Consider the following 27,237-nt stretch of genomic DNA (forward strand, 5'->3'; position numbering starts at 1 on the left):
GCATGATCAATGACTGTGGTGATCACCCCATATAGACTCCCTGATCACCCCCCTGTAAAGCTCCATTCAGATGTCCGCATGATTTTTACGGATGCACTGATAGATGGATCCGATCCGCAAAACGCATCCGGACGTCTGAATGAAGCCTTACAGGGGCATGATCAATGACTGTGGTGATCACCCCCCTGTCATTGATTACCCCCCTGTAAAGCTCCATTCAGATGTCCGCATGATTTTTACGGATGCACTGATAGATGGATCGGATCCGCAAAACGCATCCGGACGTCTGAATGAAGCCTTACAGGGGCATGATCAATGACTGTGGTGATCACCCCATATAGACTCCCTGATCACCCCCCTGTAAAGCTCCATTCAGATGTCCGCATGATTTTTACGGATGCACTGATAGATGGATCCGATCCGCAAAACGCATCCGGACGTCTGAATGAAGCCTTACAGGGGCATGATCAATGACTGTGGTGATCACCCCATATAGACTCCCTGATCACCCCCCTGTCATTGATTACACCCCTGTCATTGATCAACCCCCTGTAAAGCTCCATTCAGATGTCCGCATGATTTTTACGGATGCACTGATAGATGGATCCGATGTGCAAAACGCATCCGGACGTCTGAATGAAGCCTTACAGGGGCGTGATCAATGACTGTGGTGATCACCCCATATAGACTCCCTGATCACCCCCCTGTAAAGCTCCATTCAGATGTCCGCATGATTTTTACGGATGCACTGATAGATGGATCCGATCCGCAAAACGCATGCGGACGTCTGAATGAAGCCTTACAGGGGCGTGATCAATGACTGTGGTGATCACCCCATATAGACTCCCTGATCACCCCCCTGTAAAGCTCCATTCAGATGTCCGCATGATTTTTACGGATGCACTGATAGATGGATCCGATCCGCAAAACGCATCCGGACGTCTGAATGAAGCCTTACAGGGGCGTGATCAATGACTGTGGTTATCACCCCATATAGACTCCCTGATCACCCACCTGTCATTGATTACACCCCTGTCATTGATCAACCCCCTGTAAAGCTCCATTCAGATGTCCGCATGATTTTTACGGATGCACTGATAGATGGATCCGATCCGCAAAACACATCCGGACGTCTGAATGAAGCCTTACAGGGGCGTGATCACCCCATATAGACTCCCTGATCACCACCCCTGTCATTGATCACTCCCCCTGTCATTGATCACTCCCCCTGTCATTGATCACCCCCCCTGTCATTGATCACCCTCTGTAAGGCTCCATTCAGACATTTTTTTGGCCCAAGTTAGCGGATTTTTTTTTTTTTTTCTTACAAAGTCTCATATTCCACTAACTTGTGTCAAAAAATAAAATCTCACATGAACTCACCATACCCCTCACGGAAACCAAATGCGTAAAATTTTTTAGACATTTATATTCCAGACTTCTTCTCACGCTTTAGGGCCCCTAGAATGCCAGGGCAGTATAAATACCCCACATGTGACCCCATTTCGGAAAGAAGACACCCCCAGGTATTCCGTGAGGGCCATATTGAGTCCATGAAAGATTGAAATTTTTGTCCCAAGTTAGCGGAACGGGAGACTTTGTGAGAAAAAAATTAAAAATATCAATTTCCGCTAACTTGTGCCAAAAAAAAAAAATTTCTATGAACTCGCCATGCCCCTCATTGAATACCTTGGGGTGTCTTCTTTCCAAAATGGGGTCACATGTGGGGTATTTATACTGCCCTGGCATTCTAGGGGCCCCAAAGCGTGAGAAGAAGTCTGGTATCCAAATGTCTAAAAATGCCCTCCTAAAAGGAATTTGGGCACCTTTGCGCATCTAGGCTGCAAAAAAGTGTCACACATCTGGTATCGCCGTACTCAGGAGAAGTTGGGGAATGTGTTTTGGGGTGTCATTTTACATATACCCATGCTGGATGAGAGAAATATCTTGGTCAAATGCCAACTTTGTATAAAAAAATGGGAAAAGTTGTCTTTTGCCAAGATATTTCTCTCACCCAGCATGGGTATATGTAAAATGACACCCCAAAACACATTCCCCACCTTCTCCTGAGTACGGCAATACCAGATGTGTGACACTTTTTTGCAGCCTAGGTGGGCAAAGGGGCCCATATTCCAAAGAGCACCTTTCGGATTTCACAGGTCATTTTTTACAGAATTTGATTTCAAACTCCTTACCACACATTTGGGCCCCTAGAATGCCAGGGCAGTATAACTACCCCACAAGTGACCCCATTTTGGAAAGAAGAGACCCCAAGGTATTCGCTGATGGGCATAGTGAGTTCATGGAAGTTTTTATTTTTTGTCACAAGTTAGTGGAATATGAGACTTTGTATGAAAAAAAAAAATAAAAAAAAAATCATCATTTTCCACTAACTTGTGACAAAAAATAAAAAATTCTAGGAACTTGCCATGCCCCTCACGGAATACCTTGGGGTGTCTTCTTTCCAAAATGGGGTCACTTGTGGGGTAGTTATACTGCCCTGGCATTCTAGGGGCCCAAATGTGTGGTAGGGAGTTTGAAATCAAATTCTGTAAAAAATGACCTGTGAAATCCGAAAGGTGCTCTTTGGAATATGGGCCCCTTTGCCCACCTAGGCTGCAAAAAAATGTCACACATCTGGTATCTCCGTACTCAGGAGAAGGTGGGGAATGTGTTTTGGGGTGTCATTTTACATATACCCATGCTGGGTGAGAGAAATATCTTGGCAAAAGACAACTTTTCCCATTTTTTTTTATACAAAGTTGGCATTTGACCAAGATATTTATCTCACCCAGCATGGGTATATGTAAAATGACACCCCAAAACACATTCCCCACCTTCTCCTGAGTACGGCAATACCAGATGTGTGACACTTTTTTGCAGCCTAGGTGGGCAAAGGGGCCCATATTCCAAAGAGCACCTTTCGGATTTCACAGGTCATTTTTTACAGAATTTGATTTCAAACTCCTTACCACACATTTGGGCCCCTAAAATGCCAGGGCAGTATAACTACGCCACAAGTGACCCCATTTTGGAAAGAAGAGACCCCAAGGTATTTCGTGATGGGCATAGTGAGTTCATAGAAGTTTTTATTTTTTGTCACAAGTTAGTGGAATATGAGACTTTGTAAGAAAAAAAAAAATAAAAAAAAATCATCATTTTCCGCTAACTTGTGACAAAAAATAAAAAGTTCTATGAACTCACTATGCCCATCAGCGAATACCTTAGGGTGTGTACTTTCCGAAATGGGGTCATTTGTGGGGTGTTTGTACTGTCTGGCCATTGTAGAACCTCAGGAAACATGACAGGTGCTCAGAAAGTCAGAGCTGCTTCAAAAAGCGGAAATTCACATTTTTGTACCATAGTTTGTAAACGCTATAACTTTTACCCAAACCATTTTTTTTTTTACCCAAACATTTTTTTTTTTATCAAAGACATGTAGAACAATAAATTTAGAGCAAAATTTCTATATGGATCTCGTTTTTTTTGCAAAATTTTACAACTGAAAGTGAAAAATGTCATTTTTTTGCAAAAAAATCGTTAAATTTCGATTAATAACAAAAAAAGTAAAAATGTCAGCAGCAATGAAATACCACCAAATGAAAGCTCTATTAGTGAGAAGAAAAGGAGGTAAAATTCATTTGGGTGGTAAGTTGCATGACCGAGCAATAAATGGTGAAAGTAGTGTAGGTCAGAAGTGTAAAAAGTGGCCTGGTCTTTCAGGGTGTTTAAGCACTGGGGGCTGAAGTGGTTAAACGGGTTCTGCAGTTTTTTTAAACTGATGATCTATCCTCTGGATAGATCATCAGCATCTGATCGGCGGGAGTCCGACACCCGGGACCTCTGCCGATCAGCTGTTTGAGAAGGCAGCGGCGCGGGCAGTTGCGCCGCGTCCTTCTCACTGTTTACCGCAGGCCCAGTGACGTCACGACTAGTATCACGCGGCTAAACTCCATTCAAGTGAACAGAGCTTAGCCCCGCCCAGGCCAGTTGATACTTGTCGTGACGTCACTGGGCCTGCGGTAAACAGCGAGAAGGACACGGCGCTACTGCCAGCGCCGCTGCCTTCTCAAACAGCTGATCGGCAGAGGTGTCGGGTGTCGGACTCCCGTCGATCAGATGCTGGTGATCTTTCCAGAGGATAGATCATCAGTTTAAAAAAACTGCAGAACCCCTTTAAGTTTACAGTGCTCCCTCAAGATACAATGGCCTCAGGATACAATATTCTCAACATACAATGGTATTTTCTGACCCATCATAAGATGAAACCAGACTCAACATACAATATCTCAGACTCAGATCCAACCAATCAAGGCCACTTCTCTGGTAAAAAAGCTGGATTAGATGCTAGTTATCAGCTATTCCTGACTGTTACATGTAAGGACTTATCTGGTTTTATCTGTCTTAGTTATCTGCTTATTTTTCTTAAATCTTCATTTTCTCTTGTCTTGGATGACATTTTGGGGCTTTGGAACCGATCACTCAACTTACAATGGTTTCAACACACAATGGTCGTCCTGGAATCAATTAATATTGTATCTTGAGGGACCACTGTACTGCTGCTGTGAGGGGAAGATGATATCGGAAGGGTAGTCATCACTGCAATAGTACAGGGGTCAGCAACCTTCGACACTCCAGCTGCTGTGAAACTACAAATCCCAACATGCTCCATTCATTTCTGGCGAGTTCCGAGAAGAGCAGAGCAAGCATGCATGCTGGGAGTTGTAGTATTGCAACAGCTGGAGTGCCGGATGTTGCCTACCCCTGCTCTATTGTTCTCTTGATAGGCCTAGATAAAGATGTCCACAGAAGATGTTCTAATTGAGTCACTCGTCCCTCTTTCCTCTTTGGTCGCAGTGATGCCCTGACTGAGAGAGTAAGGGCTCTTTCACACTTGCGTTCTTTTCTTCCGGCATAGAGTTCCGTCGTCGGGGCTCTATGTCGGAAGAATCCTGATCAGTTTTATCCTAATGCATTCGGAATGGAGAGAAATCCGTTTAGGATGCATCAGGATGTCTTCAGTTCCGGACCGGAACGTTTTTTGGCCGGAGAAAATACCGCAGCATGCTGCGCTTTTTGCTCCGGTCAAAAATCCTGAACACTTGCCGCAAGGCTGGATCCGGAATTAATGCCTATTGAAAGGCATTAATCCGGATCCGGCCTTAAGCTAAACGTTGTTTCGGCGCATTGCCGGATCCGACGTTTAGCGTCCTGGCAGCCATGGTAACCATTCAGAAAAAGCTAAAGTCCTGGTTGTCATGGTAAAGTGTAGTGGGGAGCGGGGGAGCAGTATACTTACCGTCCGTGCGGCTCCCGGGGCGCTTCAGAGTGACGTCAGGGCGCCCCACGCACATGGATGACGTGTCGCATGGATCACGTCATCCATGCACATGGGGCGCTCTGACGTCATTCTGGAGCGCCCCGGGAGCCGCACGGACGGTAAGTATACTGCTCCCCACTACTACTATGGCAACCAGGACTTTAATAGCGTCCTGGGTGCCATAGTAACACTGAACGCATTTTGAAGACGGATCCGTCTTCAAATGCTTTCAGTTCACTTGCGGTGTTACGGATCCGGCGGGCACTTCCGGCAAATGGAGTGCACGACGGATCCGGACAACGCAAGTGTGAAAGAGGCCTAAGGCCTGTATTACACCAACAGATTATCTGACCAATGTCTGTCTAATCAGACCGATAGTTGTGTGGTGTATATAACAAAAGATCTGTGGTCAGAAAATCTGTTGGTGTAATACAGCCCTTTTGTGTAAAACTTGAATAGGGGGGTCACTCAATATCAGGCAAGCACACGAAAAAATGGTATCCACATTAAATTTTATAGTAATTAAGCATAAAACATAACAAGCATCAATATCACATACAGATTAAAACATATCATAAAAAGCCCAAATTGCAGAAATCGTATAAGACATATACCGCATTTAAAACAAAGTCGCAATGCCTATAGTAGCAGTGGCCGCAATATGGGGGAGATAGAAAATGACCCAGAGAACAAGTCAGTCCAATTTGAGTCAGATTACTATCAAATGGAGCTGTAATTCAAAGTCTTCAGTTCATGTGTACTTGCATATAGTATATATAGCAAAAGAGATGAATACTATTGTATTAATTGGTTGGTTGTACGTTACCACATCTTCATCCGGTGTCACCGGTTCTTTTGTATGGCATGATATTCGTACAAGTACGGACAAGTACGAATATCACGCCATACAAAAGAACCGGTGACACCGGATGAAGATGTGGTAACGTACAACCAACCAATTAATACAATAGTATTCATCTCTTTTGCTATATATACTATATGCAAGTACACATGAACTGAAGATTTTGAATCTGACTCAAATTGGACTGACTTGTTCTCTGGGTCATTTTCTATCTCCCCCATATTGCGGCCACTGCTACTATAGGCATTGCGACTTTGTTTTAAATGCGGTATATGTCTTATACGATTTCTGCAATTTGGGCTTTTTATGATATGTTTTAATCTGTATGTGATATTGATGCTTGTTATGTTTTATGCTTAATTACTATAAAATTTAATGTGGATACCATTTTTTCGTGTGTTTGCCTGATATTGAGTGACCCCCTATTCAAGTTCTACACAAATTTTTTTACGTATCAGCATTTGGGAGTGCTGTGGGGTGGCGCACCTTTCCAAAAGTGGAACAGTGAGAGAGCCACCATCTTCTTAAAATTTTTGAGTAATACAGCCCTTATTGGAGCCTGTCATCCTAAAAATGCAAATAAAGAGGAAGTTAAAGCGCCCGGATAGTGACTTCAAAAAATAATATCCATAAAACTATCCACCCGTTTTTTGTAAAAAAAAAAAAAAAAAAAAAAAAGTTTTATATACATATTTATATATAGGCTGTTAAAGGGGTTCTTCGGGATTTACATATTGATGACCTATCCTAAAGATAGGTCATCAATACGAGATTGACGGGGGTGCCGGAAGTCAGACCCCCGCTGATCTCATATTGATGACGGATACCCATTTATTAGGCGATACAAAAATATTTTGATTGAAGTGGCCCTTAATACCTACTTGGTCTCAATCTGTTTTCTAAGACCACATGAAAAGGTGAGCTTTTGTGATCTGTTCGCATGGTGCAGTACTGCATGGCGGCTGTTCCCTATAAAAGAAAGGATTGAACACATGCTACCTCAGGATTTTTCAGAAAAGATCTAGAATATGGCTGACTGGCCTGAGTGAAAATGTTGGCTAAGAATAATTCCAGCAGTCATTTGATGTTACCGATACAAACGATCATATGATTGTGATGGGCAGTGGAGATCTTAAAATAACCACAAATGATAACTGATCACAAAAAATGATGTTTATGCGTTTGTCTTTTTCTGGAACTTAATATATTTGACATCAGTGACACAACAGAAAGCATGTGAACGGTTCTCTTCTGTATTTCTTCAGTATATATCAGTGTGATACTGGCCAAACTGCCCATTATAACCAGGCTGTACTGGTGCGTGTGGCAATCTAACCTGCCTGAAGGGATAAGGTGTCTTCACATTCAGCAGAGGAAAAAATCTGTCCCTGAAATCGGTTCCATTCACCTGAATGAGGCTTGTAGAAATCCATGTGCTCTCTGCCAAAACAAACCCCATCCAGGTGAATGGAAGTGATTATCAGTCGCAGACATTTTCTGCAACAAAATCTGCCATGTGTGAAAGCTCCCTAAGGCTTCATGCGCATGGTCGTGTCCGTATTCCGGTCCTCAAACAACGAATCCGCAAAATACATATACATTTTGTGTGCATTTCACATTTTTCTCACTCCAATCAATAGGAAGGACTATTCTCATCTGCACTGCTGACAAGAATAGGACATGTTCTATAATCTAATCTAAAAACGGATGTGCGCATGACTCCATAGAAATGAATGGGTCAGTGTGATATCCACAAAAAATGCAGACAGTACACTGATAAAAATTATTGTTGTGTGAATTAATGTTGTCATTTATGGTGTAAAGTAGATCTGGCTGAGTTGCCCATAGCAACCTATCATATTCCACCTTTCATTTTTGACAGCTCCTTTGAAAAATGAAAGGTGGGCGCTGGTTGCTATGGGCAACTCAGCCAGTTCTACTTTACACCATGTTGACAAATGACTCCATAAGCCTTACTGACTGGATCTAAAGTAACAGCTATGCAGATTAAAGGGGTTCTGCAGTTCTTTTAAACTGATGATCTATCCTCTGGATTTAGGGTTGTTGCAAAAAAAGGGATAAAAATATAAATAAATGACCCCCACTGTAAATATCCTCATTTTTCTGTTCTTGGTCTGCATCAGCCCTACTGTGACATGGGACTTATGCACTGCATGTTGTGTGCAGGAATACCTGGCACTCCATCCCTGGTGATTAGGTTGGCAGACAGGTAAACTGGGGATCAGGTTCGTGGACAGGTAGACTGATGTTTAGGTTTACGGACACCCTATATTGTAGCCTATATAATTCAAGCCTAGAGGGCTGATGGCGTTCCCCTGTACATTTCAATTCACATCAACACATTTTCTGCCTGTGGTGAACTGTGATTATAAAATGCATAAGAAGTGATTTACTAAAGAAGCGGATTAAAGACTCTCCTCTGCCGCACACGAGCAGGTTTACATGCATCTCCAGGTCAGTTTCTTGCTCTGTAATTAAAATGCTAATTTCTTTGTGATTGGACCAGTCTTTAGAGAAGGATATACTTGCCACAGTCTGCAGAGTGTGAGTATTTTCTTCAGAGGCCTCTTTCACACTTCAGTGAATCACAGATATGTACCCATTACTTTTAATGTGTTTGTTCACATAAGTAGTTTTTCACCGGCCATGGGTCAGTGGAAAAATCACGGAGACATTCACCATTTTAGTCCGTGTTGCAGACTGAGCAAACCCTTTGAAGTCTATGGGTCCATGAAAAAAACACTGACACAACAACGGTTACATATGTGTCAGTGGTTTTTCACAGACCACTGGTAGGAGATGCCCTGGAAATTAAAGGGAACCTGTCATCAACTATATGCTGACCTCACTGAGGGCAGTATAAAATAGTGACAGAAATGCTGATTTCAGCGATGTGTCACTCATGAGCTAAAAAAAAGTGGTTGCTGAGAACCAGCATCATAATCATTGCAGCCCAGGCCTTGAGAAGAGTCAAATCTACTTGAGAAGAGTCCTGGTTATTCATAATCTCCTGCTCTCTCACCGATCTGCTGATGATTGGCAGTTCTCTCCTAGAGAAAGAGAGAGAACTAGGTAGAAGACTGTCAGCCATCAGCAGGTGGGCAGGAGAGCAGGAAGTCCTGAATAACCAGGACTCTTCTCAGGTGGCTGTGACTCTTTTCCAGGCCCAGTCTGCAAAGATTGTGATGTTGGTTCTCGGCAACCACTTACCGCTGCCTGAAATCAACTCACCTGTCTCTACTTTATGCTGCCATTAGTATGGGCAGCATAACGTTGATGACAGGTTCCCTTTAAGTTTCAGCTGATTATTGTCCATGAAATACGGATGACACACAGGGCAAAAAACTGACACACGGACCAAACACGGATTCTTCATGGACATCTTTGCAAATAAAACACGGACAAATTTTCCATGGGCGTCTGTGTGCTGTCCCTCGGTTGCATAAAGGGATACCATAGATGTAAAATATACCTAAGTGAATCAGGCCTTATTGTTCTGCGCATTCTGTGGCCCTATACTCTAATTTATTTTCAATGGGAAAATCAATCCGTTATTGGATAATATCTATTTATGTCTGCCATGATCAGGTGCATAGGCATTGAAAATATAATTTAATTCTGCAAACCTTCCCAAGAAAACACACCAACCCTTTCACCTCACTACTTCATTAGTAAGGGTTCAAGCAGAGGTCCCCGCTGAGGCCTATGATAGGCTTCAGTGTTCATGAGCCCAAGCCTTTTCCTGTTCCTGTGGGGACTGGAAGCAGCAGCATCCATGAAACAACCAAAATAGAAATCTATATTCCATCCCAGTAGACTGGGTCTCTATGGCCTACTGATTCAGGCCGGCATCGCTACAGTCTATCCTAAACTCTGCTGCTGGACTTTCCAGCCATCTCTGTTCTTCCCAGATATCGCCTACCTGTGTTAGAGCTTCCAATAGTGGCACATTGTCCAGAGAATACAATATGTCCCCCTCTGTCCAAGGTCCTGTCCAGTTCTACTGCCTACATTTCATTCTTATCTACCACCAGACATGCAGGCTCCACTCTACTAATCTATTTGCCTTCTCAAATTCGTCAGAACCTTTTGTGTCTTCCTTTCTAATGCCACCTGCTACTCTCTATAAATGTCTGGCCGTTCCCACCGATTTTGACAGAACAGGCCGACCATCTAATGTGTATGGGGGTGTCTTGACATCAGCTGTCAGGGGAGATAAAAATTTCAATATATTATGCATTATTCTTTTATCATCAGTAAAGATCAACCCCCACCAGAGGTGTATGGCAGCGAAAAATACTCCCCTCTCCCTATTCAGAAGCATGTATGCTCAGCCAGGCATGCATGTGTATGTAGAGTTCCATAGAAGAACCTTTCCACATCTTGTTTCTACCACCTAGTCCTTATAGATTGTAATCGTAGATGGGAAGAGCTGTGATTTATATGATGTATGCTGCATTGTCTTTATGTTCTTGTCAACAATTCAACAGGCTAAGGGTAGGTTCATACCTCTGTTTAACTGTTCTCTGCCTGAACAGCCTGCTGGATAAGGCTATGCACACCTTCGGAGGCATTTTTTGTGATTGCATTTTACTCATTTTGGACAAAAAAATATATTTTTTAAATTGGTCTTTATTAAAAATGGTCAGACGTTTCTATGTACAGGGGTTAAAAAATCAGTATGTTTGCAAGCTGTGACATTCTGTTTTCTTTGAATCGCATCATCTGTTGGCTCATGTGTAGCTCTTATCTATGATATCCTGACCTCATAAACACTTAGTTAAGCCATATTCTTAAAGAGGACCTTTCATCAGGCTAGCTCTAGTCTAATTATTATCCTACATTATAGGGCGGCCCCCACTGATGCCGTGAGGTGAACGCATTGCACCCGCACTGAATCCGGACCCGTTCACTTCAATAGGGCTGTGCAGATGAGCGGTGATTTTCACGCATCACTTGTGCGTTGAGTGAAAATCGCAGCATGTTCTATATTCTGCGTTTTTCACGCAACGCAGGCCCCATAGAAATGAATGGGGCTGAGTGAAAATCGCAAGCTTCCACAAGCAAGTGCGGATGCGATGCGATTTTGACGCATGGTTGCTAGATGATAGGGATCAGCAACCCTGGACCCCATTAAAGTAAATTCACTGTATTATTTTCCCTTATAACATGGTTATAAGGGAAAATAATAGCATTCTTAATACAGAATGCTTACTAAAATGTCGATTGAGGGGTTACAAAATTTAAAAAATTAACTCGCCCCATCCACTTGATCGTGCAGCTGGCATGTCTTCTTTCAGGACCTGCAAAAGGACCTTTGATGACGTAATCACGCTGACCACATGGTGAGCGCGGTGACGTCAGCACAGGTCCTGCTGAATGAAGATAGAAGGATCTTCAAAGGTCATCAAAGGTCCTTTTGCAGGTCCTGAAAGAAGAAGAAAGAAGACGATGCCGGCTGCACAATCAAGAGGATGAGTTGAGTTTATGTTTTAACCCCTCAAGGCACATTGTAGTAAGCAATACTATTATTTTCCCTTATAACCATGCTATAAGGGAAAATAATAAAATCTACACAACACCTAACCCAAACCCACATTCAGTTTTTTTCTCACGCGTGTGCAAAACGCATTGCACTCGCGTGGAAAAAAACTGAACATCGGAACGCAATCGCAGTCAAAACTGACTGCAGTTGCGTGCCTATTGCGCGGTTTTCCCACAATGCACACACAACGCATCCGGAGCAAATCCGGGACGCCCATGTGAAAGAGGCCTAAAGGAATGTTTAATCACTGTGCTGCTAGACACAGATCGGGGTCTGCCCTTGAACACTTTGCTGTGTATCTGGTTGGAATGTATCCCGTGTATCTCATGAAGGTTTGGAAGCGCTTCTTGTATTTAGTTGACACAGAAGCAGTGTCTTCTTTTTGGCTAATGTTTGGATTGTGATGACTCTGCAGTGAAAGGGTTAAAGAAATCAGGCCATGAGTAAGCAATGTACTTTGTCCTAATAAAATCTTCCTCTATTTTTGTGTTGGGGATGAATGTTTCGTGCTGCGCTTGCTCTTTTAAAGCATCTGTGTTCAGAAGGAAGTTTCTACCACTCATCCACAATGAGCTTGGCAGAGATAGAAGTAGGTCGATGGTTGGACAACCTATTGAATGAACAGTCACCCGCCAATGCCGCCCTACATATATTTAGTCCATTCACACTGGTCATACATGTTCAATGACACAGGGTGAAGAACGAGGGATCTATCTAGAAACATTATGGGAAGGTTCTTTTAGGAAAAGCTTTTCTTTAGACTACCGACTATTGGGCCAAATAGGACTACCGCTATTATGTAGACAGCGTGCAGGTAAGCATTTAGGAGGACCACCACTCACAGAAGTGCCGCAACCCCTTCAAACAGTTGATTGGCGGGAGTCAGACCCCCACAGATGTCATATTGAGATATTAACATTCCCTTAAGGGTACTTCATCAATATCATAAAACTGGAATACCCCTTTAAGAAAGGAAAATTATATGTTGGGTTATACCTACATGTACAGCCTTATTTTGTGTTTTACAAGTTGGTGCAAAAAATACCCAAACTATAGATTTATTTTTCCCCAAAACTGTTTGTCCAGTTTCCAATATTAATGACCTATCCTTAGGAGAGGTCATCAATATCAGATCGGCGGGGGTCTGACTCCCTCCAATCAACTGTTTGAAGGGTTACAGCACTCGTGTGAGTGGTGTCAGTGTGCACCGCTGACTGAAAAGCATGCAGTGCTGCCCTCTTTTCACTGTTTGACCAACCAAAAAGAAAAACTCAGATAAAGTACATGCAATGCACTGGGGTCTAGCATCAATTACTATAACCAAAAAGAACCAAACCAATAACACCATAAAAAATGAGGAAAACACTCATATAAAATATTTGTGGTTTTATTAAGACATAAAGTAAACATACAGTGACATAAGGCACAAGGCAATGGAAGGATGGGACGCCCCGTGTATCGGAGCCGGATCTGATACACGGGGCCTCCCATCCTTCCATTGCCTTGTGCCTTATGTCATTGCATGTTTACTTTATGTCTTAATAAAACTACATATATTTTATATGACTCTTTTCACTGTTTACCTGCCCGCCATCGACATTGCAGCGGGGAGCCGTGTAATTACAGCTCCGCCATCCTATTCACTTGAATGGGAAGGAGGAGTTGTAATGGAACTGCTCTCCACTGCAATGTGGACGATGAGCAGGTAATCAGAGGAGAACATGCAGCACTCGAGGAGTTCCCACCCCCCCACCGATCTGATATTGATGACCTGTCCTGTGGATAGTTCATCAATATAGGAAACTGGACAACCCCTTTAAAGGAAATACATTTCCTAGAACTGTAGCCTTGAGAAAGAAAATGCAGTAAACCCAAATGTAACTAATGCTCTGCAAATAGATAGAAATAATGTATCCTTGTTTAAAGCACATGTCAGCAGGATCAACCTCATTAAAACCAGGGATATTTGTCTGGTAGGATTGATCCTGCTAATTTAAATGACACCTGTTGTGTGAAAATCAGTTCTGGCGATACTCAGAAAAAAAGACTTTTATTATTTATGCAAATTAGGGTTTTGTGCACTGAGGGGCTAGGCCCGGCCCTCGGTGCACTGAAGCCCTAATTTGCATAAAACTTGAAAGTCTTTTTTTCTCAAGAACTAGGCAAATGATTTTTTTTCAAGACAGGGCTGATTTTGCTGATTCAAAGGATACCTATCTCAGTAAGGGTCCATTCACACATCCACAATTTCATTCCGCATTTTGCGGAACGGAATTGCAGATCCATTTATTTATATGGGGCAGCACGATGTGCTGCCCGGATCCGGAATTGCAGACCCGCACTTCCGGGTCCGCAATTCCGTTCCCGAAAAAAATAGAACATTTTCTATTAAGTGCCGGCGATGTGCGGTCCGCAAAATGCGGAACGCACATCGCCGATGTCCGTGTTTTGCAGATCCGTGGATCCGCAGAACACACATGGACGTGTGAATGGACCCTTAACCTGGTCTAAGAGGTTTGATCCTGCTGACAGGTGCTTTTTGCTGATTGAAACATGGAATGTCGAGGTTCAGAGGAGAAGAGCTAGCAGACTTTTTTTTTTAATTTAATTTTATTCGGATTTATATATATATATATATATCACTCACCTAAAGAATTATTAGGAACACCTGTTCTTTTTCTCATTAATGCAATTATCTAGTCAACCAATCACATGGCAGTTGCTTCAATGCATTTAGGGGGGTGCTCCTGGTCAAGACAATCTCCTGAACTCCAAACTGAATGTCAGAATGGGAAAGAAAGGTGATTTAAGCCATTTTGAGCGTGGCATGGTTGTTGGTGCCAGACGGGCCGGTCTGAGTATTTCACAATCTGCTCAGTTACTGGGATTTTCACGCACAACCATTTCTAGGGTTTACAAAGAATGGTGTGAAAAGGGAAAAACATCCAGTATGCGGCAGTCCTGTGGGCAAAAATGCCTTGTGGATGCTAGAGGTCAGAGGAGAATGGGCCGACTGATTCAAGCTGATAGAAGAGCAACGTTGACTGAAATAACCACTCGTTACAACCGAGGTATGCAGCAAAGCATTTGTGAAGCCACAACACGCACAACCTTGAGGCGGATGGGCTACAACAGCAGAAGACCCCACCGGGTACCACTCATCTCCACTACAAATAGGAAAAAGAGGCTACAATTTGCACGAGCTCACCAAAATTGGACTGTTGAAGACTGGAAAAATGTTGCCTGGTCTGATGAGTCTCGATTTCTGTTGAGACATTCAAATGGTAGAGTCCGAATTTGGCGTAAACAGAATGAGAACATGTATCCATCCTCTGATGGCTACTTCCAGCAGTATAATGCACCATGTCACAAAGCTCGAATCATTTCAAATTGGTTTCTTGAACATGACAATGAGTTCACTGTACTAAAATGGCCCCCACAGTCACCAGATCTCAACCCAATAGAGCATCTTTGGGATGTGGTGGAACGGGAGCTTCGTGCCCTGGATGTGCATCCCTCAAATCTCCATCAACTGCAAGATGCTGTCCTATCAATATGGGCCAACATTTCTAAAGAATGCTATCAGCACCTTGTTGAATCAATGCCACGTAGAATTAAGGCAGTTCTGAAGGCAAAAGGGGCAACACCGTATTAGTATGGTGTTCCTAATAATTCTTTAGGTGAGTGTATATCGACATTACACAGTATTGTCAGAAATAGATACAGTTAGTCAGTATAGACCTTTTACAGATAGTCAGGTCCATAAATATTGGGACATCTACACAATTCTAACATTTTTGGCTCTATACACCACCACAATGGATTTGAAATGAAACTAACAAGATGTGCTTTACCTGCAGACTGTCAGCTTTAATTTGAGGGTATTTACATCCAAATCAGGTGAATGGTGTAGTAATTACAACAGTTTGCATATGTGCCTCCTACTTGTTAAGTGACCACAAGTAATGGGACAATTGGCTTCTCAGCTGTTCCATGGTCAGGTGTGTGTTATTCCCTTATTATCCCAATTACAATGGGCAGATAAAAGGTCCAGAGTTCATTTCAAGTGTGCTATTTGCATTTGGAATCTGTTGCTGTCAACTCTCAAGATGAGATCCAAAGAGCTGTCACTATCAGTGAAGCAAGCCATCATTAGGCTGAAAAAAACAAAACAAACCCATCAGAGAGATAGCAAAAATATTAGGCGTGGCCAAAACAACTGTTTGGAACATTTTTAAAAAGAAGGAACGCACCGGTGAGCCCAGCAACAACAAAAGACCCGGAAGACCACGGAAAACAACTGTGGTGGATGACCGAAGAATTCTTTCCCTGGTGAAGAAAACACCCTTTACAACAGTTGGCCAAATCAAGAACACTCTCCAGGAGGTAGTTGTATGTGTCTCAAAGTCAAGAATGAAGAGAAGACTTCACCAGAGTGAATACAGAGGGTTCACCACAAGATGTAAACCATTGGTGAGCCTAAAAAACAGGAAGGCCAGATTAGAGTTTGCCAAACGACATCTAAAAAAGCCTTCAAAGTTCTGGAACAACATCCTATGGACAGATGAGACCAAGATCAACTTGTACCAGAGTGATGGGAAGAGAAGAGTATGGAGAAGGAAAGGAACTGCTCATGATCCTAAGCATACCACCTCATCAGTGAAGCATGGTGGTGGTAGTGTCATGGCGTGGGCATATATGGCTGCCAATGAAACTGGTTCTCTTGTATTTATTGATGATGTGACTGCTGACAAAAGCAGCAGGATGAATTCTGAAGTGTTTCAGGCAATATTATCTGCTCATATTCAGCTAAAGGCTTCAGAACTCATTGGACGGCGCTTCACAGTGCAGATGGACAAAGACCCAAAGCATACTGCAAAAGCAACCAAAGAGTTTTTTAAGGGAAAGAAATGGAATGTTATGCAATGGCCAAGTCGATCACCTGACCTGAATCCGATTGAGCATGCATTTCACTTGCTGAAGACAAAACTGAAGGGAAAATGCCCCAAGAACAAGCAGGAGCTGAAGACTGTTGCAGTAGAGGCCTGGCAGAGCATCACCAGGGATGAAACCCAGCGTCTGGTGATGTCTATGCGTTCCAGACTTCAGGCTGTAATTGACTGCAAAGGATTTGCAACCAAGCATTAAAAAGTGAAAGTTTGATTTATGAAAATTATTGTGTCCCATTACTTTTGGTCCCTTAACAAGTGGGTGCCACATATGCAAACTGTTGTAATTCCTACACCGTTCACCCGATTTGGATGTAAATACCCTCAAATTAAAGCTGACAGTCTGCAGTTAAAGCACATCTTGTTGGTTTCATTTCAAATCTATTGTAGTGGTGTAGAGACACAATGTTAGAATTGTGTTGATGTCCCAATATTTATGGACCTGACTGTAGAACACAAATCAGCCTGTTAAAGGGGTATTCCCATCTTAATGATCACTGTTAAATCTGTTAATGATTTAACAGTGATAATTTTTCTAAATATATTTAATTAACAAATTCCCACCCCTTAGAAGAAAATAAACATATACTTACCTGACTGTTGTCTTCCTTCTCCTCTGGTTACGGCCACCGCTCTTCTCAGGAATTGCAGTGGCTGTGCGTGTGCAGACTACTTCTTCTCTTCTCCTGGCCGGCCGTGCGCAGTCCCGAAAGCGCACGCCGAGGCCGCGCATGCGCTATGGTGATTTCTTCCTGGCCAGTATAGTATACTTGCCAGGAAGAAGTCACCAGGGCGCATGCGTGGCCTCGGCGTGAGCGTTCAGTCCAGCGATACGGCCCGGCCGGGAGAAGACTTCAATCAAGATGGAGCCCGTCCCCTGCCGAGTGCCGAAACCAGGAAGTGGACAGCGCGCCGGGAGCAGGTAAGTATGTAATAGCGTGTTGGGAATACCCCTTTAAGGTTGTGCCATCAACATCCATTTAACTGTATAATAGAAAGGTGAATCCATTTTCTATGTAAAAAACAAAAATAAACTTCCCCTTGAACCCCTATCCCACAACGTAGCCTGTGAACAGTAACGTTTGCACTGTGGGTAAATCCCCTCCAAAGATCAATCCCCTAGTTTGCCTAGCCTATTAGCTATCCTTTGCTTCATGAACCAGGTAGTTTCGGTGACTGGCTTAACCACCTCTCGAATTTCATACTGTGTAAGAGACTTTTCAATAAAATCTTTCCATTTGTGGAAAAATCTTTTCGTGGCATTTTATTCCTTTCCGTGTCCAATCTGACCATACACATAAGCATCTTCATTGTACCTAACACCTCCTCTAGGGAGGGTAATTGTGGCTGCAGCCACTTTCTCAGCACACACTTCTTAGCTGCCAGTAGCATGACATGTGGCCCTTTAATGCCTACTACATTGGAGGACTCCGCCTCTTGATCTTGTGAAACACACTCTAGCGGACTTTTAATCCTAGGTTTATATTGGTCTGTAAAAAACGGTCCGAAATGTATGGCCGGATGAGTGTAACCAGAATGCTTATACAGTTGTAAAGATTTCACGTATTTCGAAGGAACAACTTTTTTTCCCGAATGTGATAGTGCGGCTTCTTTTTCACCACAGATGTAAACATATATACGGTAATTGCTTTGGGAATATTTATTTTTTATTACGCAATGTAGCATGCAGCCTGCTCTGGCTTTCACCATACTTTACACTGCAGCTCTGCTAGTTCAGTTTTGCTGCTTTGTAGAAACAAAAGCACATCAATGGTTCTTCAAGACGATACTGCATGGAGAGCTCATTTCTGCTTCCAAGAGAGATCATTATTATGTAAAGCCTGCTGCACATGACTGTATCTGTTTTTATGATCCGCAAAACATGGATCCCGGCCGAGTTCTTGACGCCATGTTTTTTTTTCTCCTGCAGAAATGCCCTATCCTTGTCCGCAAGGAGATGAATGGGTCCGCATCCGATCCAAGAAGACACGGATCGGATGCGGACCAACACTACACCAGTGTGCATGAGCCCTAAAGAGGATAGGGATGCTTCCTGTGTTGTTATTAATGGATCATAGGGGAGGTTAGTGTTCACACTCCTCTAAAACTAAAGAATATGCAGAATATGCTCCATATTCCAATCAGTCAGGTCACCGATTCTCTATATACGGAAAATAACCAGGGTGATAGGATCAGAAGGATTTGGATACAGTTGAAATAATTGAATTTCTCTGATCTGAGTAAATATGCTTTGTAGAAATGTTCTCCTCGAGGCTGGACATTAGTTCATAGAGGACACAAACTCAACTTGTAGCTCGGAACATACAATAATGGACTTCTATCAGATGTCCCCTGTCACTATGGGTAGTAGCAGAGGCCGCTAATTCTGTCACCTTACAGCTGGTGGAGTCAATTCCATAGGGCACGTAAGTGAACCTAATGGAAGGTAAGGTGAGGGAGCAGCACCTTAGGAGGGGTTGAGGGTGTGCTTTGTGATAAGGTCACACTTTCCAAAAAAGTACCACTTGTTAATACTCTATGTGAATAGTCTATGTAATTTATTTAATGCTATGTAAATTTAAAAAATGGGTGGATAGTTTTCTGGATATGTTTTTCTACGTCCTCTCCCAGTTCTTTAACCTCTTCCTTTGTGGAAAAAGGGTCATTTACTATCTCCCCCTATGCCAGGAGCTGGCATCAATAGTCAAAAACCCGTAGTTTGCGACTTTTTAAACGCCATTGCACCTAAATGTAGGCGCACGTGGCGTTTCTACATCGGCCTCTCCACTGTATAAAAAAGGGGAGTCGCAGGAACAAGGCCATTTGCCCGACACATTCACTATCATTTATGCCAGCATAATGGCGTTAAGGATTGAAGTCTACTCCACCTATGAGCCGGAGTAGATTTCAATCTAGGCTCATGGACTGCTGGAGGATGCGCCTAATTTATGACCAGGCCTGCAATAAATGAACCCCAATCACTTTTAAGCTTTTCAATCAATTTCTAAAGTGTGTTTTCTGTTTGCCCCTGTACCGACTTTCTGCCTGTTTACTGGACTCTGAGCCTCCGCTGCCTAACCTGATCTGTTCCTGACCTCCGTATTGACCTTTCGCTGCCTGCCTTGATCTTTAACCATTTATCCTATAGCACATATTCCACCAGCCCTGACTTCAGGCTGTCTGTTCCCCCCCCCCCCCCCCCCCCCGATGCTCTCCCTTTTAATGTAACAGAAATCAGACTTTCATACATGTATTTCCTTGGGAGCCTGTGAAAGACATGCAAAAAACTGCAACCTGAACCAATGATGAGACGGGGGGGTGTCTTAGACTACCTTAGACTCACTATAGACACTGTAGCTAAGCTAAGTACTCACAGATCACAGCTCTGCTCTAACGGACTTGGATAAATAATAAGCCAGCACCTCATCTGCAGACAGCTGTTTCAAGGTGATTGCCCTCATCAGTGCAGAGTAGAGAGTGCTGGCTTAAAGGGGTTGTCCGGGTTCAAAACTGAACCCGGACATATCCCCTTCTTCCCCCACTTAGCCCCTCTGACATGAGCATCGGAGCATTTCATACTCCGATGCTCTCCTTTGCTGTATAGTACAGGACAAGGGCTTTTTTGTGACCTTACCGGCACTAATAGGCAAGCTTTAGCGCTGTCCTAGCTGTTTAACAGGCTAGGGCAGCGCTAAAGCCCACCCATTAGTGCTGGTGACGCCACCGGGCTCACTGCTAGGTGAAAGACCCTGTACGTCACCGGATCTGCAGAAAAAGACCTTGCCCTGCGCAATTCAGAGGGGCTGAGTGGGGGGAGAAGGGGATATCTTCGAGTTCAGCTCTGAACCCGGACAACCCCTTTAAAGGCAAACTGTCACCTAGGAAATGCATATTAAACCGCCAGCAGTATCTTCTTGAAGCCTGTAGCATAATTATAAAGGTGTCTGTGTCTCTTCTGTGCAATGCGGCAAAAGTCTGAAAAAATACTTTTATTCCACTGGCCACGCTATGTAAACAAGTCTTTAAGTCAACGGGGGCCGCGGCTTTCTCGCCTGAAGTCAAGCGTGCCCCGCCCCCTTTCCTTCCCCTTTAGCGCTTGATAGGATTTCTTTCACTACTGAACGCTTGAATGTACTCTTGCGCATGCGCTGTGTCCCTGCAATGCTGGCGCCTGCACACTGTTCCACTCCGCTGTGAGATAGTTTTCAAAAGCTCAATGCTCGGACACTCGCACACAAGAGCCTGCGCATGTGCAAGACTACATTCAAGCAACCGGCAGTGAAGGACTTGGACATCCTGTCAATCAAACACATAGCGTGGCCAGTTGAATAAAAGCCACATTTTCTCAGACTTTTGCCGCATTGCACAGAAAAGACACAGACGCCTTTATAATGATGCCACAGGCTGCAATAAGGTACTGCTGGCGGTTTAATATGCATTTTCTAGGTGACAGGTTCCCTTTAACTGAGTGAGAGTCCTACAGTAGGTCAGGATTTGGGGGATAGTATGGTAGGTGCTGGCTTAATTATTATCTGAGTCATGTCTCAAGGCCTGTTTAACCTGTTTTAGAGGACCTTGCGATTCTCTGTTTTTGCAATATCGTTTTTCACTCCAGCAGCTTCCTACAGCCATAATTTGTTTTTTTCCTGTTCACATAGCCTTATGAGGGCTTTTTTCTTTGCGGGACAAGTTCTACTTTTTAATGGCACCATTTAATATTCCATATGATGTAGTGGGGAGCTGGAAAAAAGTTCCAAATTGGGTAGAATTGAAAAAACAAAACAAAACAATTCTGCCACAGTTTTATGTTTTGTTTTTAATTTTTTTATTTTTTTATGGTGTTCTCTATTCAGTAGAATTGACCTATTACCTTCATTCTGCAGGTAAATATGATTACGATACCACACTTGTATAGTTTTTCTTGCGTTTTAAAGGGGTTGTCCGGGTTCAGAGCTGAACCCGGACATTCCTCCATTTTCCCCCCGGCAGCCCCCCTGACTTGAGCATCGGAGCAGTTCATGGGCTCTCCATGGGGCTGCCAGGAAGCCTGGTGACGTCACCGGTACTGATGGGCGGGATTTGGCGCTGCCCTAGCCAGTAAAACGGCTAGGGCAGCGCTAAAGCCCGCCCATCAGAGCAGGTGATGTCACCGAACACAAACAAAAGAGCCCGTGCCCTGCGCGATTTAGCGCAGGGCAAGGGAGCGCATCGGAGCATGAGATGCTCCGATGCTAGCCTCGAGGGGGCTGCCTGGGTGAAAATAAGGGTATGTCCAGGTTCAGCTCTGAACCCGGGCAACCCCTTTAATACTGAAAAGAAAAAGAAAAACCTTGAAAAAATTCACTTTTTCTTTTCATCGCCATATTCTGACCCCTATAACTTTTTTGTAGTTATGTGTCCGGAGCTGTATGAGGGCTCATTTTTTGTGAGGAGATTTGTACTTTTCAGTGATGCCATTTTGAAGTGTGTGTGTGTGTGTGTGACTTTTTGATCACTTTTTCAAAAAAATTTTTTGGAGAAGTGAAGTGACAAAAATCTTTATGAAATGGAAGCTGCGTCAAAATCGCATCCGCAAGCAAGTGCGGATGCTATGCGTTTTTCACGGATGGTTGCTAAGAGATGTTGTTTGTATACTTTCAGTTTTTTATCATGCGCATGCAAAGCGCATCAAATCGCATTGCACCCGCGCGATAAAAACTGAACGCGATCGCAGACAAAACTGAATGACTTTGTTTGCGAAATTGCGCATTTTTCACTGAACGCATTCGGAACGCATCTCGACCTAATCCGCACACGCCCGTCTGCAAGGGGCCTAAGGCTAGGTTCACATCGACAACAAATTCAGTTTTTCGTTTCTGGTAGAGGCCTTGAAAAACGGAAGCACCAGATCCAACATATGCCAGACACCAATTGTGGTCAACAGATCCTCTTGACTGTAACAGGGTTTGTCGGCTTTACGATATTGATTCTGTCATTCTGAAGTCAGCAGTATTGTGTCCTTGTTTTACCGGAACCTTTGCCGCAAATGTGAACCTCGCCTAAATAATGGGGGAGATTTAGCAAACTGGTGTAAAGTAGAACTGGCTTAGTCGCCCATAGCAACCAATCAGATTCCATCTTTTATTTTGGACAGCTCCTTTGGAAAATAAAATGAGGAATCTGATTGGTTTGATAAATCTCCCCCAGTCTTCAGAGACAAACACCTACTTTAACCCCTTTTGTGTCCCAGCATTCCATTAGTCATAGTTTTTTATTTTTCTGCTCACATACCCGTATAAGGTCTAGTATTTTGTGTGATAACTTAGTTTGTAATTAGTTCCATTTTAAATCTATTTTTATAGCAGTTTTTCCAATAGTAATACAAAGGAAGAAAAAAAGAGACCTATAGGGAAATAAAAATATTACATAGTAAGGGCTCATGCACACGGCCGTTGTGCTTCCGTTCCGTGCATTGGGGACCGCAATTTGCGGTCCCCAATGCACGGGCAACATCCGTGCAGCGGCCGGGAGGGATCGAGACCCATTCAACTTGAATGGGTCTGTGATCCGTCCACACCGCAAAAGAATAGAACATGTTCTATTTTTTTTGCGGTGTGGAGGCACGGACAGAAACACCATGGAAACACTTCGGATCCGTCTGTATGAAAGTAACCTACGGCCATGGATCACGGACGCGGATGCCAATCTTGTGTGCATCCGTGTTCTTTCACGGACCCATTGACTTGAATGGGTCCGTGAACCGTTGTCCGTCAAAAAAATAGGACAGGTCATATTTTTTTGACGGACAGGAAACACGGATGCGGCTGCAAAACGGTGCATTTTCCGATTTTTTCCACGGACCCATTGAAAGTCAATGGGTCCGTGAAAAAAAACGGAAAATGGCACAACGGCCACGGATGCACACAACGGTCGTGTGCATGAGGCCTTATGGTGACTTATTTTTTAAAACTACAGTAATTCTTAATAAAAAATTATAATTTTGTGGAGCCTTTTTTAATTCAACTTTATTCAGCTTAAGGCTACATGCACACGGCCGTATGTGTTTTGCGGTCTGCAAAAAAAAAAAAAAACAGATGACATCCGTATGCCATCAGCTTTTTTTTTTTTGCGGATCCATTGTAACAATGCCTAAAATGGACAAGAATAGGATATGTTCAAATTTTTTTTTTTTTATGCGGGGCTACGGAACGCACATACTGATGCAGACAGCACACGGTGTGATGTCTGCATTTTTTTAATGAATGGGTCCGCATCCTATCCGCAAAAACAACGGAACGGAAACAAACAACGTTCGTGTGCATGTAGCCTAAATGTACATTGTTTTTTGTATTACTGAGGAAGCAATCGTAGTATTTCAAATCGTTATTGCTGGTCAGTGTTGTACTATTGGGCAATGACTCTGGCATGGCCTAATAGGAAGATACCAATGGGAGGACAGAGGAAGCCTCCTCCCCTCTGTCACCACCTAAGATTTCATCTCCAATCCCGGCAGTTGCAGGGCTGTGTACTATCCTGTATGTCAGGGAGTGGGAAGCACCTGACTGTGCAGGAGCAAGTTCAATGAAACTTTGCGCTTATATACTCTGTTTATGGTGTGTGTACGTACGGACGGTGATCTACACTGTAGGAAAAGTACTAAAGTCTTAGCAGGCTCCTACCCAAGTATGAACAGTACACTAGTTGTTTCTGATTATACTTGGGCCCGGCCTGATTCACTCCGTGCTGACACCGTACTCGTGACATTGAAAGCTTGTGTGTGTCCTTGAGGCTAAGAATGACTCATCACAGCATAAAAGAGTCAACTGCCAGATAACATGTGATCACATTTAACATGGCCGTCTAATGGTAGATGCTTTGCAAGAGCGAACACGCTAAGGTTGAAGTAATTAATACTTTTTATCCGATTCCCGCGACATTACAACAGTTATAATAAGCATGTACAGTACATACCAATGTGATATTAGCAACAAAGGTTAGAAAGAATATTTGGGAGAAACACAAGATGATGTGACAACCCTTTCTTCTTATGTTAACTTCTTAAGATAAGTCAAAACCTGATGGTGAACCCCAACCAGCTCCACCTCACGAAGATGATTCACCCGACAATGTCTTCTTCCCCAGTGGGCGCAACTCGGTGGTGGAAGAAATTCACAGCCAGGCTCAAGAGGGGCTTAAGTCCCTACAGAGAAGAGGTAAAAAGGGGGTTTTCAGATTCTTCTATTTTAGATTAATGGCGTCCAGTCCTGCCAATTTTTGTGGGACATCTAATATGTATGGGGGTCTTCAGACTCATGTGTATGTCCAGCCTTACTGTGGCCCAATTCTTGGATGTAACATTAGGATTATCACAAGCAACACTTTGCATCACAGTGAATTATTTCTTAACATTGTAGGCTGGTTGTATGCCATGGACTGAATGTTCATGATACAATTGGGTGTTTTAGGGTGAAAGTGACATTGCAGAATCACATGCTCTCAATCATTTTGTCATGTTGTCTTTCAGAAAAACAGCAGAGCAAGCCTTCCTTCCAGGACGAAAATAAGACTCCCGAGGTATAGCTATAAAGGTCTTAATTAGACAGTCAGTATAGACTGCAGAAAGGAAACATCTATATTTAATGTAAATGCTGGGTAAAAAGGAGTGTGGGCTTTTCTAATGCACGGATCTTACACATTGTATTCTGTCACCTAAACTTTTCCACAGTGGTGATAACGCTGTAAAATGCAGTCGCACAGCTCTGAAGCCACTGTCGCTTAGGAATAGTCTACTCCGTCACAAACTTCTTGAGCTCTCATAGAGAGAACTGTGCAGCCGTACAGTCACTCCGACTTACACCTGCACAGATCTCTATTAACATTGCAGGAAGCTAGAACCAGGAAAACACTGGAGCCTGGAGAAGTGAGTAAGCACTCAACCCTTAGACCTCATGCACTAGCCAGATTAGGGTCCATTCACACGTCCGTAAGTGTTCTGCGGATCCGCAAAACACGGACACTGGCAATGTGCATTTCGCAATTTGCGGACCGCACATCGCCGGCACTATAATAGAAAATGCCTAATCTTGTCTACAATTGTGGACAAGAATAGGACATGTTCTATTTTTTTGCTGAAACGGAAGCACAGATGCGGAAGTGCGTATCCGCAGATGCGGACAGCACATTCCGGCCCCATTGAAAATGAATGGGTCTGCACCCGTTTCCGCAAATTTGCGGAACGGATGCGGACCCATTTTGCGGACGTGTGAATGGACCCTTATCTGTCAGTAAAAACGCCCAGATCCTTGAAAAACAGCTTACTTGTGCATTCCAATTTTGTTCTCACTCTTAGGCCTCTTGCACATGAACGTGTGCCGGCCGTGCCCATGCTGCGGACCACAATGCACTGGCACCGACCGCGGCGAGCCGCATGCGGATCGCGACCCCATTCACTTGAATGGGTTCCGCAATCCATCCGTTCCGCAAAAAGATAGGACAAGTTCTATCTTTTTGTGGAACGGAACCCAACCAAAGCACTCCTTAGTGCTTCCATTCCATGGTTTCGTTCCGCACCGCATCTCTGGATTTGCGCACCTATTGAAGTGAATGGGTCCGCATCCGTGATGCGGAATGCACACGGCTGGTGCCCCGTGTATTGCAGACCCGCCATATGCCCAGCCGTGGGCATGAGCCCTTATCAATAGAAAGAGCTATTCTCATCCACAAAAATGGAAAGAATAGGAAATATAAAAAAAAAATGATGGTAAAAAAGTATATATATTTTTTTTACACAATGGAACTCTATGGTGAACGGATGCCACTGTATGGCATCGGTATGAGGCATCTGTTTAACGTATACGTTTTTTGTATATGTTAAAAGGAAGGGGAAAAAACTTGACGTGAAACCACCCTTAAATAGTATGGATCAGTGTGCTATACTTTATGAAAACTGCAGTCTATAAGGGATCTTATATGTAACCGTATGACTGTCCTAGATTAGCCAAGATCCTTCCTTACATTAACCCATTCACTGTCCAAGACACCAGTATTACTGGAATTAACCCTGTTACATACCACCAGGGACTTTTACATTTAACAATTCACTGCCATAGGTCACCAGGGAGGCTGGTACTAACATTTTTACTGTCATGGACACCAGACATACAGACTTATCTAGAATATAAATTATTTTTCTAAAAGGCTGTCCACTGCTGCTCTGGTTCTTGCCAGTTTCCATTTACTTCAATGGTCACCTACTATCTAAGCATATGTCCGCTGCGGACAGTTACTGGTCTAATTGGTGATACTGCACATGACTTCTGCCCAGAAATAAACTGAGACTGGTGAAAACCAGAGTGGTGGCAGCAGCACTGAACTGGTGGCACTAAATGCGTGTTTGTTATTTTAAAGTGCTTCCAGCCTTTAGGGAAACGTGTATATACTGGATGATCCCTACACTACTCTAGGCCACCAGGGATACAGACATTCAATTTCAAAATCTGCACTGCATGTTAGTTTATGCTGAGAAACACTGTGTAGATGACATTTTGAAAATGTAATCTAC

At 43.4% G+C, this 27,237-nt stretch overlaps 1 protein-coding gene across 1 annotated transcript in view; it reads left to right on the forward strand.

Moving 5' to 3' along the window:
• Positions 1–27,237, forward strand: part of KIAA1522 (KIAA1522 ortholog) — a 65,711-nt gene that overhangs the window by 18,045 nt on the left and 20,429 nt on the right. Inside the window, exons 2-3 of the mRNA XM_040424586.1 lie at positions 24,740–24,889; positions 25,201–25,250. Of these exons, the coding sequence (XP_040280520.1) occupies positions 24,740–24,889; positions 25,201–25,250 (200 nt within the window). The remainder of the gene's footprint in view (positions 1–24,739; positions 24,890–25,200; positions 25,251–27,237) is intronic.

The sequence above is a fragment of the Bufo bufo genome, chromosome 3, assembly GCF_905171765.1.
Source record: "Bufo bufo chromosome 3, aBufBuf1.1, whole genome shotgun sequence".
NCBI classification, from domain to species: Eukaryota; Metazoa; Chordata; class Amphibia; order Anura; family Bufonidae; genus Bufo; species Bufo bufo.